General features: G+C 42.5%; 1 protein-coding gene across 2 annotated transcripts in view; it reads right to left on the bottom strand.

Moving 5' to 3' along the window:
- The window catches only part of NSMAF (neutral sphingomyelinase activation associated factor), a 63,786-nt gene that overhangs the window by 31,662 nt on the left and 18,569 nt on the right, over nt 1–13,555 (bottom strand). For both annotated transcript variants that reach the window (XM_086695023.1, XM_086695024.1), the window contains exons 2-9: nt 13,143–13,232; nt 9,043–9,121; nt 8,878–8,945; nt 8,761–8,797; nt 4,920–4,970; nt 2,137–2,208; nt 1,771–1,818; nt 1,622–1,674 (exon numbers count right to left, since the gene is read on the bottom strand). In XM_086695023.1, the coding sequence (XP_086551149.1) occupies nt 1,622–1,674; nt 1,771–1,818; nt 2,137–2,208; nt 4,920–4,970; nt 8,761–8,797; nt 8,878–8,945; nt 9,043–9,121; nt 13,143–13,232 (498 nt within the window). The remainder of the gene's footprint in view (nt 1–1,621; nt 1,675–1,770; nt 1,819–2,136; nt 2,209–4,919; nt 4,971–8,760; nt 8,798–8,877; nt 8,946–9,042; nt 9,122–13,142; nt 13,233–13,555) is intronic.

Here is a 13,555-nt window from a genome sequence, read left to right as displayed (position 1 = left end):
TGTAATAATTTATGACAAGATTTTGTACATATTAAAGAACTTACATATAAAGTTAATGGCACTGATCACGAAGTTTAGCCACAAACTGAATACACAAAAATCCACTGCATTCCACGTATCAACAATGAACAGGAAAGGAATCTTTAGGACATCATTTACAACACTGTCAGAAATACGAAGTCCCTGGAATAAATCTAACACAAGTGGGGAAAGACCTTTACAGAGAAAATCATAAGGAAGACGTTAAAGAAGGCCTAAATAAATGAGTGATTCATTGCAATCCCAATCAGAATCCCAGCGGGCTTTCTTTTATGGAACTTGACAAGCTGTTTTTAAATGTATATAGAAGTGCAGGATAAGGCCAAGAATAGCGAAGACATAAACTGAAAAGGAAAATAAAGTGTGAGGCCCTGAACCTGTAAATATCAAGAGTTATTATACAGTTACAATGAGTGATACAGTGGTATTAGAGAGGAAATGCAGATCTACTTAATAGAAGGCAAGAAACCAATAAGAACACAGGTCTGTACAAAAAGCATAATTATTTGCAGGAAATATGTTGTATACTTAGAAAAGCTGAGAAAATCAATGAAAAAAATCACTGGACTAGTAGGAATATAGTTTCCCAGTCCCCACAGGACACCTTAGTAAGGTACCTATCACAGCTTGAAGGGTCGGATAAAACTTTCCAGAACAACTGGACACAAGTGACTTCAGCCAAGCTGAAATCAGAAGAATAAGTAAGAGTCAGCCAGATGCAAAAGAGGAAGGAGGCTGAATGCTCTCAGTACAGGGAACATGCAGGAAGGCTCAGAGGGAAGAGACCATTTGATTCAGGATCTGCACAGATGCAAAGAGCTGGAGCACAGAATTCCACAGGACACCAGCGACCACACGTACTGCACACACAAGGGCTAGAACCTAAGCCACGTAAGATTCAGACTTTACCCTGAAGGCAGCTGGAAATCCTGAAGAGTTTTTTAAAATTTTTTTTTTTCAACGTTTATTTATTTTTGGGACAGAGAGAGACAGAGCATGAACAGGGGAGGGGCAGAGAGAGAGGGAGACACAGAATCGGAAACAGGCTCCAGGCTCTGAGCCATCAGCCCAGAGCCCGACGCGGGGCTCGAACTCACAGACCGCGAGATCGTGACCTGGCTGAAGTCGGACGCTCAACCGACTGCGCCACCCAGGCGCCCCATAAATCCTGAAGAGTTTTAAACAGACGTGAGATATAATCAAGTTCCTTAGAAAAAGCACATTTTCAAGGCATGCTCGGTAGGGAAGAGAGAATAGGAAAAGGGAAGACTGGAGTCAGGTGGACAAGCTCACAGCCGCTACAGTGTTCTGAGTGAAGGCAGTGGAGGCCTGAACTCCGGCAACAGCAGGGTGAAAAGACGGAAGTTGACGGCCTAGAAAGATCTTAGTGAGCATCAGTCCACAGGCCTGTCTGGCTGACCCAAGTCAGGATGGAGAAGCGGTGGCAGGGACATTCCCGACAACACGCAGGTCTGGGGGCCCGGGCGGTGACATCGGCGGTCTGGGACAGGCCAAAGGAGGCACACGGATCAAAGACATCTGCTGCTTTTAGAATCTGGGAACGAAATCATTAAAAACTTACCTGTTCTTGTCAAATGATGTCCTAGCCAAACGCGACTGCAAAATAGCGGTTATCTATTAAAACAGAACCATTAAAAAATAAGGATTTAGGAGTGAAACCTCAATACAATTTAATTCACGAAAAAGACACCGATCTCTAGAAACTCTTACCATAGCAGTTTGGTCCCCAAGTTTGTCAAGGCAGGACGCTCTGTGAAGCTACAATATACAAATGTACAAGAATTTATTTTTTTTTTCTCCAAAACGATACAAAGATATTTCCTTAGAAGCAATGAAAACCAGCAATCATTCTGTTCTTTGGTAACAGGTAAGATCACTTCTGATACATCTGTGACTTCTTCCTAACATACAGTTTTCAAATGCAACATATTCAAGTAAATCTGCTTCATATTTAGAAAAGAAATTATGGTTTTAGAGAGATGTATAAATAAGATTTTTTTTTCTTTTTTTAAGTTTCTGCCTAAGTGTGCTTTGAATTCTCTGCCCAGGGAATGCCCGAGGAAGGCGCTGGCTTACCTGAAGCAACGTTTCCACGACATCTTCCACTTTCCCTGAAACATCCAATTCAAAAACATACTCCATTGTGCCCTAAGAAGGGAAACAAATCAAATCAAGGGAAGAAGCCCAACCACACTACTTTAGGAACATTTGCAATGCCTCTGCTGGGCTGTGCCCCTGTCTGCCGGCTCCTCCCCCTGGAATGAGAGCTAGGGGTGGGGGAGGGGGCAAGGAGCAGACCCTGCCAGACATTACTGCTACATTTATTATTTCTTCCCTTCTGCCAACTTTGGACTCAGTTGGCTGTTTTCTCTCATTTCTCGAGGTGTGTAGTTAGGTTTTTAAATCTGAGATGTTTCCTTCCCTTACTGTAGGTACGTATCACTAGAAACCTCCCCCTCAGTACAGCTTTTGCCGCATCCTGTAAGTTTAGGCATGTTCCGTTTTCGATTTTGTCTCGAGGTGTTTTTTAATTGCCCCATTTCTTCTTTGACCCACTGGTCGTTGCTGGTAACGCCTGTGAACTTGCCTTCTGCTATGTATTTCTAGTTTTAGTCCACCACGGTCAGAAAAGATGCCTGGTATGACTTCAATCTTCTTAAATTCATTTTGTGACCTGACATGTGCTATGTCCTAGGGAATGTTCCTTGTGCTCCTGAGAAGAATGTGTATTCTGCTGCTGTTGGGTGGAGTGTTCTCTGTATGTCTCTTAGGTTCATCTGGTCTATACTGTTGTTCAGATCCTCTGTTTCCTAACTGACCTTCTGTCTGGATGTTCTACCCATTATTGAAAGTGGGGCATCGAGGGGCACCCGGTTAAGCATCAGTTAGTTAAGCATCCAACTCTTGATTTTGGCTCAGGTCATGATCTCACAGTTCGTGAGATCGAGCCTTGTGTCAGGTTCTACACTGACAGCACAGAGCCTGCTTGGGATTCTCATTCTCTCTCTCTCTCTCTCTCTCTCTCTGCCCCTCCCCGACTGCGTGCTCTTTCTCAAAATAAAGAGACATTTAAAAAAAAAAAGGAAGTGGGGCATTGAGATCTTTTATTTTTATTGTGTTGCTATCAATTTCTCCCTTCAATTCTGTCAATGTTTGCTTCAAACATTTAGGTGCTCAGAGGGCAGGTGAATATCTCCTGTGATGGTTAATGTGATTTGTCACATTCTCTCCTCTTAGCCCTGAGGGAGCGTCTGCTGGGCTGCACTGTCCTCCGTCTGCTGCACCACAGGTCCCTGGAGCGGCAGCCTGATGCCCAGCTTTTCCTTGTGGTCGGTGGCCCCAGGCATCTAGAGCATGCTGGGTCCTATCACTGCTCCAACACAGGCAACACTGAAGCCAGTCCCTCGGGCAGCCACCCCAACAGTCAGAACACGGTCCCGGACACATGGTTGGACACACGGTTGGACATGGTCCTGTCTTCTCCCAGGAGGAGCTGCGAGTTCCCTCCCGTCATGCGGTAGGGTATTGGGGGCGGGACTATATTGAAAGGATGTTACAAACATCCCTATTAGCTCCAGTGGGGCTGTTTCCATGCTAACCTGGGGTGCAGGGCCTCTTAACTGGTTTCCAGGTTTGTCACAAAAGGTGCTGGTGGTCCATGTATTGTTGACTGAATCAGGGTCTCCATGAGAGGAACGAGGGCTTCCTACTCCACCATCTCTCATGGTCACCACCAATGTCACTATCCCTCTTTTTCAATCTGAAAATCACACCCAGTTTACGCTGAAGCAACAGAGCTTCTCTGCTTCGGAAACCTCCCTCATCTCCTTTTACATAACTTCTCAATGGACCAAGAACAGCTTTGTGGATATCAGGAGAGCGATGGGAGGGACAGTCCCCCAGGCAGTGGGTCTCAACTTGGCAGGGGGGTGGTGGGAGTGGGCAGGGGGGGTTCCTACTACCCCAGTGCACTGAGGTCCTACTCAATACCAGGGGGAACAGTGAGTAGGGTGTCTATACCTGCAGTGTGAGGGATGCCCCCACACCAGTAAGAACCATCCTTCCCCAAATGCCAACAGCACCAGTGGAGAGCAATTAAATCTCATATCTACAGTTTCTGACTGGTAAATGCCAGTGTTTCTTGTGCATAAACCTCAAAGCCACAGCATGTAGTCTGCGAGTTCCCCAAGTGCTGAGACACTGCAGGCTGGCCTATGACAGACAGAGGTTTAGCCTGTGGGGCTGTTTGCTCTGAGAGGGTGGCTTTTCCTCATTCACGGCGGTGTCCGTGTGCAGAGCACCAGCCTGAATGCAGGTCCCGTAAAAACCCTCTTTTGGTAGGAGTTATCCCTTTACTATATATTAAGCTGAAGCCAAAGAATGAAGTGATGTACAGAACGGTTAAATGTGATGCCTATGCTTCCTTGACAGGGCCTGGAAAACCAGAAATGTATGCAAGTATACTCATAGCTCTCTCAATTAAGACAATTTATAAATTATTATTCAGCTCTCAAGGGCATTTTATATCCTATAAATATTTCTTAAACATTTTAAAAAATACAGTTAGCAAATGACCTTATAAATGACACACATTCTGATTTCAATTGCTAATCTAATAGTTTAAGCTTTATTTCTCCCCCCTATTAGACACATTTATTTTTTAAGTCAAAAAGTTTATTGAAATCTCTTGGACTAAAGTCTATGGCTCCCTTGGGTAATTCTGTTATAACTGCTGGTAACAAGCTTTAAATACTCTTTATTATTCTTCTATTCGATTAAAGATGTTAATAAAATCACAAAATCTTACTGCTTAAAATCACTATATAAAGTGTCGGGAATAAATGAAAAGTTTTACTTACCCTTTCTATTTTATACGGTGCAACGATATTGTGTTCTTTAATGAAATATACCTGAGAAGGACAAATCAATTACATGTGAGATAATTAAAAATTCTCAGTAATAAGTTACTATAAATTAAGATATTATGCATCAAATTTAAATCAGTGTGAACATAATCTCTATTTCCAAAAGCACTTGCATTGCTCTTAGTATGGCTTTAAAGTTGTAGTGTTAGGATAACAAATCTTAAAAAGGGATTCAAGGCAGCAAGGTAGCAACCTTTGCCGGGTAAGTAAGATCCCTAAGATGTTTTATGAATGTCATGACCTGTACCCAGTAACCAAGCAGACAGGGGAAGGAAGCTAATCGAAGTGCCAATTTTCTAAGAAACGGGCAAAACAAAGTCACTGTGGTATGAGATACGCTTATTAACATAAAGAACCTTCTCTTCTCTGTAGGCGATCTGGGCATAGGGTGTCTTACACGCACTGGTCACCTGCCTACACTGTATGTTAGTAACCATGTCCAAGAAGCAATGCCACCCGCCAGGGCCGTCAACACGGAGCCCTACCCGTCTCCCTGCCTTCCCTCCTGCCATGATGATGGGTCTGCCCGGGCCCTCAGAAGCGGTCGCTCTCCTAGGCCACAAAATGTAGACCTCCCTCCACCTGCCAGCTGTTCAGAAACTCTGCTCCTATGGTGATAACGCTTGCTGTACTTTCTCACATTTGAAACAAACAAGAGATAAGAACCCTCCCTTGGGTCTTGTATCCTCATTTTACTGTTTCTGTTCCTTTTTGTGGCAAAACTCTTTGCAAGAGCTGACGGTACTTTCTCTTGGGCCCTGGGTGGGTTTTTAGCCACACCACACATTACAGGGGTGAATCCACTCCTGAGGTCATAAAAGGTGCACCAGATCTCCAGGTCACCAAACTCAAGGGTCTGTTCTGAGCATTTCCTGGGTTCCGTTTCTCAGAGCTCAGGATGGCTCTTCCTGAAGCAGCTGTCCAGCTGGCTTCCAGCCACCGGCTCCCAGCCCTCCCTGGCCTCGCCCGCTGCCCCTTCTGTCTTCCTTCAGACCCTCTCTCTTCCCAACCTCCCGCGGCAGACTTGCTGGGTTTAGTCCTCAGGCCCCTCTGTGTACACCCGGCCCCTAGAAACCTCATCCAGGCCCCGGGCTTCACCCAGCTTATGTCTATCGCCTCAGCCTTCTCCCTGAAACCCAGACCAATGCTCCTGAGGCCCGCCAGACTTTCCCTCTCGGAGGTCACCTTCTCAACAGAGCCTGCTCTTCCCTGGGCTCCTTGACAGCAATGGAGGGCCTTGCTATCCACTTTGTTGGGGGTCATTCCTGACTGTTCTCCTCTGTACATTGCAACGAACCCATCAGTACACCTGTTAGGTTTTTCTTCAGCATGTATCCAGACACTGGCCACCTCTCACCTTCCCATTGCTACCATCCTGGACTAAAACCTCCAGGTTCTCAATACCCCTCAAGGCTCTCCTTGCTTCCGCTCATGCCCCCTACAGCATATTCCCTACCCAGCCTCCAAGAAATTTACCAACACACACAACTCAGCTGTCAGGGGTTATTTATTCTCTTTTGTGCTTTATGTGGACTGCTTATTACCCCACAGGGCCTCCGTGACACAGAGCCCACCACCGCTCCACCTCCCTTCCCCACTGCCCTTCATCCCTCGCCCCACGCACATTCACCCCCACTGAGCCTGCCACCTGCCAGGACCTTCGCCTCTCAGGCCCCCACCACTCGGCAGCTGCCTGGCTCATTCCCTCAGCCCTTCTGAGTGGTGTGCCTTCCCATGTGCCTCTGCGGCCAGGCACCGCTGACCATTCTGTCTAAAGCAGCTCCTGCTTTCCTCATCATTCTCGATCCTTTTGTCCTGTTTGCATTTTCTTCCGTACAGAAGATGTCTGCTTATTGTCTGTTGCCCCCATCAAACAGTAAAGTCCATGGGGAGAGGGGCTTTGAATACTTTATTCTTCCCTATGCCTTCAAAGCCGTGAATATATATACTGAATATATAAATGCATGAATAAAAACTATTATTTACACAAACACCTACTCTCTAAAGCCTAAAGAACCATAACATATTTCTGAAACAAGTGTGACCTCTTAAAGTAATCAAAAGCCACAAAAGTTGAGCTGCTTTTCATTGTATACTTAAGTTGATTTTGAGTTAGTCTGACACGAGACCTCTGCTACTAAGTCTGTAAATGACTAAAATGGATCATTTGTATAATGGAAACCACGCTTCCAATTGAGAAAGTACCTCTTCCTTTCAAGAAGTAGACTTTCTAGAACAAAGCTATGATGTAGGATGATACTACAGAAATAATGAGAGCACAGGTGCAGGCCAGAATTACGGTGTTCCCCCCACCCCACCTCCAAAGTAATAGATGGCTTTAACTGTTTTCATTTATACCAGGTCAAACAACAGGAAGTCAAAGATAGGCTGGTTTCAAATGTTTTCTTTCTGGAAACTAACTGAATCATGGAAGGTAGACCTAGAAAATCACCTCATCTGTTTATCTCCCTGCTTTCACAAAACACTTTTCAATACACATTAAAAAGTGTTCCATGGGGCCTCCTGGATGGCTTAGTTGGCTAAGCGTCTAAGTCTTGACCTTGGCTCAGGTTATGATCTCACAGTTCGTGAATTTGAGCCCCATGTAGGGCTCTGTGCTGAGCACAGAGCCTGCTTGGGATTCTCTCTCTCCCTCTCTCTCTGCCCCTCCCTTGCTCGCTCTCTCTCTCAAAATAAATGAATAAACTTAAAAAAAAAAAGTGTTCCATGAACAGAAGGGGTAGGTGATCCGAAAAAAACCCACCGGAGCAGCCTCTGCTCCAATCATCTCCCTCCTACGCTTACTTGACCGTGGAATGATTTCCCTTTGAGAAAATCCACTTCATGGAACTAGGCCTCTGCAGATAGTTGGGGCAACATGATCTCTAACCCTCTCATTTTAAAGATAAAAAAGGTAAAATCCAGAGCAAAAAGCAAGTGGGAGAGGCCCTTGACTCCTTTCTTATTTATAAGTTAAAAAAAAAAAAAAATCTATGAACGAACTAAGTATATGATGGGAGAAAAACCGTATTTTAATTTTCTTTGTGTTGCCAGCAGTAAGCACGGCACTGGGTACATCATTGTACACGGAATACATCTGGAATGAGTAAGAGGTCATGACCCCAAGCCTCATCACTGTACAAGCCGGCACATCCTGAGCTGGTGGCCTGCTGTCACCATGAGCCAAGCCGAGATCCTACTCAGTGCTGTGCTGCTGACCCCCACCGACTAAGTGGCCAGGAGGCCTGGGGGGAGGGGGGACGAGGGGGGGCTGCGGTGGTTTCATCTCAACCCACGGACACCATCATGATCCTCAGGACGAAACCACAAGCCTGCAGGCATCACACAACTTTATAAACATTAAGGATCTCATTAGTGATCACAGCTTTAAAAATATATATTTCTCGGGGCCCCTGGGTGGCTCAGCCAGTTACGTGTCTGACTTCGGCTCAGGTCACGATCTCATGGTTCGTAGGTTCGAGCCCCGCATCAGGCTCTGGGCTGACAGCTCAGAGCCTGGAGCCTGCTTCAGATTCTGTGTCTCCCTCTCTCTCTGCCCCTCCCCTGCTTGTGCGCTCTCTCTCTCTCTCAAAAATAAATACAAAATTTAAAAAATATTTCTCAATGGTTCAATATTAAAAGCATTTAAAGATCTGTTCCAGCAGTCTTTGTTTGAGATTTCTACCAATAATTTCACTGTGCTAAAAAAACCCAAAATGGTGTGTGCATGTTTTTACTCAGGTTAAGAAAAAAATATTCACTATGTGCTTCTTACCTGACTGAAAAGGAGTGAAATCGCCCCAGATTTTGCCCTACAATGCAGATAAAAGTCATTATATATACAGAATTTTTTGGCAGAAGTAAAATTAAATAGTTACTGACAAAGACATACTTTGTAAAGTGTCTACTGGATCCATTTTCTTCATGTTTTCCTATTTTTATACAATCTCTCAAAGGAATCTGGATAAAATTGAGGGAGAAATATTATAAAAATAAGCAAAGGTAAGATATACACAAAGAGTAAGAATGTCTCTGTTCACATTTAAAATGCATTTACCTTAATGATGGGCTGGGATATTGCATCTGGTTCAAAAATAACCGATTTTGAACATATTTTTAAGGAGCCTCTGATTTTCCTAGGGATCAAAATACAAAGGATTATTGCTCATGAACATAACAGAAGTCACCAAAGAACTATAATACATTTTAACTAGAAAGTACATAGCCAAACCATTAACTAAAAGAACAACAATGCAATTTAAGAGAAGTGGCAGGCCAGATTTTGAACCCAGGGCCATAGTTTGCCATCCTGACCCCATTACTCATTAGGAACTGAAATTTTTATCATTCTTTCTGTGTTTATTATCTAGAATTCATTAATAGAGAACAACCTGATAGTATTTATCTGTGATCTGGTTACTCTAAAAGTACAAGTTGTACAGAGAAAGCAGAAAAACTGCTTGATTCTTTACCTTTATTTATCAATTTCCAGAAAAATGAGCTGGGGTCCCAGCATCACTGGGATGGATGGATATATATCTCATGAACTCATGGATTTTAACGGTTCTGATATGTTTCAATCACTGAGTCATTATTCTTTTCCACTGTCCAGTTTGCCCCATTTGTTGCCCAATTCTTCAAGTTGGCCCTTGTGTCTTTTCAATTCAATGCACGGTAGTTTCTGATGCTTGCCTTCCCGTCCCAACAGGACAGACATTCCAGGCTCATCTCGCACCCCTCCTGCCCCACACTTAGACTCAGCCATTTCTCCAAAGGGCCTTCATTCCTTTCAGTGGGAAGTGGTATTCAGAGAGCACAATCTCGGTGCTCAGCGCGACAGGGTTGTTTCTAGGCCTTTTCTGAGGGGAGAGCTAGAAAATGCTTTCTTTTAAAAGAAAAGTGTATGTGGGGCGCCTGGGTGGCGCAGTCAGTTACGCGTCCGACTTCAGCCAGGTCACGATCTCGCGGTCCGTGAGTTCGAGCCCCGCGTCAGGCTCTGGGCTGATGGCTCAGAGCCTGGAGCCTGTTTCCGATTCTGTGTCTCCCTCTCTCTCTGCCCCTCCCCCGTTCATGCTCTGTTTCTCTCTGTCCCAAAAAAAATAAATAAACGTTGAAAAAAAAAATTAAAAAAAAAAAAAAAAGAAAAGTGTATGAATCCACATAAGTGTTTCCAATTCAAAAGTAAGATCAGGCTTTTAACTTAACTCCTTTACTACTGGATTTGTATCTCTTTCATACTCAGTTTCTGTCACAGCATCAATATACTACTCATTTGCTTCATATAAATCTATGTGTGTGTGTGAATAACAGTTTCAAAATAATAATACCAAAAGTACTAACAACAATATTACTACTAAAACATTTGCCACCTTTTTTGCAATTCTTTTTCTACTCAGGCTGCATCTCACCAGAGACACAACTTACTGTAGTTACCCCTCAACTTATATATAGTTAAGTTCATTTGCTTCATTTTCTTTTTCATTTTTAGGACTTGCTGTTTCTTCTGAAATTCAATTCTATATTAAAATATGTGTAGGGGGCTCCTGGGTGGCTCAGTCGGTTGAGTGTCCGACTTCAGCTCAGGTCATGATCTCACAGTCCGTGAGTTCAAGCCCCACATCGGGCTCTGTGAGGACAGCTCAGAGCCTGGAGCCTGCTTCGGATTCTGTGTCTCCCTCGCTCTCTGCCCCTCCCCTACTCGCGCTCTGTCTCTCTTTGTCTCTCAAAAAATGAATAAATGTTAAAAAAAATTTAAATATATGCAAAATATTTCTATAGTTCCAAAAGCAAAGGATATAAAATAAGGGACACTCAGAGAAGTCTAGTCATCATTTTATATTATTCCCCCATCGCTCCTTCTTCTGTGTAGATAAGTATTTTCATTACCTTTTAGTTTATGCTTTTTAAAATGTGTAATTTAAAAAATTTTTAATTTTTAAAAAATATAGCCAAAAAATATTTCCTTCCTTTCTTATGTGAAAGACAGCATACAGTACCCAGTATTCTGCCCTCACTTTTTGCACTCAGTGCATGCATGCCGGAGACAACTCCACAGCACTATGCACAACTTCTTCACTCACTGGACTCTTTCCAGTATTTTGCTATTGCAAGTAACGTTATGGTAAATAACCCTGTGCATGGGTGCGTTTATATATTTCCCACGGTACCCCTGAGACAGTTTCCTAGAAGCAGCCTTGCTAGATCAACAGGTTAATGCACATGCCACGTTGCTAGATATCACCGAATTCACTTCCGTGGATTACACCAATGTACTCTAATGGTCCCTTAAAACGTATAAAAATAGGTTTCAGTTTGCTAGCTTACGTGTGTGTTTTAATAAGAAACAAATGTACAGTAAAACCTTGGGTGGTAACTTGTTCTGCAAGCGTTCTGCCAGACGAGCAAACATTTCTAATGAATTTTAACTTGATAAACAAGCAACGTCTTGCAATATGAATAGTACAGGATGCCGAACATCACATGATCATCACTGACCCAATGGTTCTTGTCTCTCTCTGCCTCTCTCTCTCTCTCTCTCTCTACGGGATCGTGGGTGATAATCTCCCCACGGATGCTCGGTCTCAGGCCACGGTGTTCGGCAGAAACCAGTGATTTTTCAGAATGTTGGAAGGTGCCCGCAACGGGCACTAGGGTATTTTTTGTCACTTCACAGCAGAGTCCTTTGCTTTTCCAGGAGAGTCAGCTTAGGAACGCTTTGCTTCATTCTAGGTCAGGCTGCCCGCAGATAGAGACCCTCTCCTCTGCAGCCTTATTGCCGGTTACATTAAATACAGTACATGGCAAGAATTTATTAATACTGTACTGTAGTCAACATCCGTTAGTGATAGTGAAAGTCGTCCTACACAATAACCCTCCTCTCTCTTGTCTCCCTCACACCAGTCACAAAGGTTTTCAAGGGTAAGTGCAGGTTAATATATTTTTCTTTAGATTTTGTATTTTCTTTATTATTTTATATAATATTACAGTATTGTAATCATTTTTATAGGAATATTTTTGGGTTGTGGAATGAATCATCTCAGTTTCTGTTATTTCTTATGGGGAAATTTGCTTTAACGTACAAATGCTTTGGATTACAAGTATGTTTCCAGAACGAATTATGCTCACAAATCAAGGTTTTACCGTACTTAATTTTAAGCAAGACATTGTTATGATATAGGGCAGAGGAGTATTGGGAGGAAAAACAAAGGTATGAAATTAAGGAAAAGAATATGAGCAAAATTCCAGAAGTAAGAAAACAAGGTCCTACTTTCAAGGAATAGTAATTATCTAATTTGAATGCTAAAGAAACAGACATTCAATGCACAGTAGTTTCTGATGCCTGCCTTCCTCCCCAATAGGACAGACTCTCCAGGGTCAACTTGTACCCTTCCTGCCCCAGACTTAGACTTAGCCACTTCTCCCAAACAAAAAGCTAAGTAATTTTCACTTTAGGTTGTATTCAAACAAATACCACACGGCTTTGATGGTCCTTTCAAAATAAAACCTGAAGAACAATAAAAATTAAAGAGTTTAACTAGTATCAAAGCATGTTCAAGTTGTGGCCTGTATTGTTAAGGGACATCTCTCAAAGGAAACCATAAGCAAAAACAACTTTGCTGCAACAACTCTGATTTTATGCATTCCAAGTTGGTATTTTAAACAAAAAATTTCATTATACATTTTTGTACACAGCTTTCAAAAGGTATGGCCAAAGAAACGGAATCTGTTTTTATAGCAATAAGCTGTAACTATTACAATATACAGAAAACTGATTTCACTTCTACTTCAGATCAAATTATTCATTTTGAAAGTACTGATTTTTATGCCACCCTGGTGTTTTATGATCATTACCTTATAACATCATAACCCAAATAATTGAGAGTATAAGTACAAAAGTGACACATGAAAAAAAAAAAGATGGAATAATGAAGCCGAGTCCTATCCAGCTGATTTAAGAACCCATATTAGAGGAATTCATACACACTACTTCTTAGCTTTAGAAAAATCTGAAGTATGACAGCAACTTATAAGGCCTCCTTTCTCATTCTGTTCCTAGTACAAAAGGGGGGAGAACCTGCAAGATCATACATTTAATTTTTAAAATATCAGGCAAGGAAAAGGTCTGTGACTCTGTAAAGATCCAAAAATCTTCCTTACCTTTCGTTGTGACCACCCTTGTTCTGAATATGATTAGCTGTATGTTGTTCAAAGTAGTATTCCTCCAAGTTAAGTAGGAGCAAGGAAAATCTAAATTTGGAAAAACCAGAGCAAACAAAACAAAACCTCATGTTTATTATTTTTTTTTAAGTATAAGAAAGCAGAATATTTAAAGCATCTGTTCTCAAAGTGTTTTTCCATTCATTAGATCAACAAATACTTATTAAGTATAGATCCTATACCAGAAACCCTTCTCTAGTCACTGGGAGAAAGCGACAGACAGACCTACCTGGCCAAGCCCAAAATAACACAAATAAAATTATTTACAAGTAGATTTTTTAACTCCTTTAGGAGAACCCCCAAATTTTATTTTATATTAATTTTTTTTAAATGTTTATTTACTTTTGACAGAG

Source organism: Puma concolor, chromosome F2, assembly GCF_028749965.1.
Source record: "Puma concolor isolate L17-30 chromosome F2, mPumCon1.1.hap2, whole genome shotgun sequence".
NCBI lineage: Eukaryota > Metazoa > Chordata > Mammalia > Carnivora > Felidae > Puma > Puma concolor.
The sequence above is the reverse complement of the archived record's forward strand: the minus strand, read 5'-3'. Positions and strand labels throughout refer to the sequence as shown.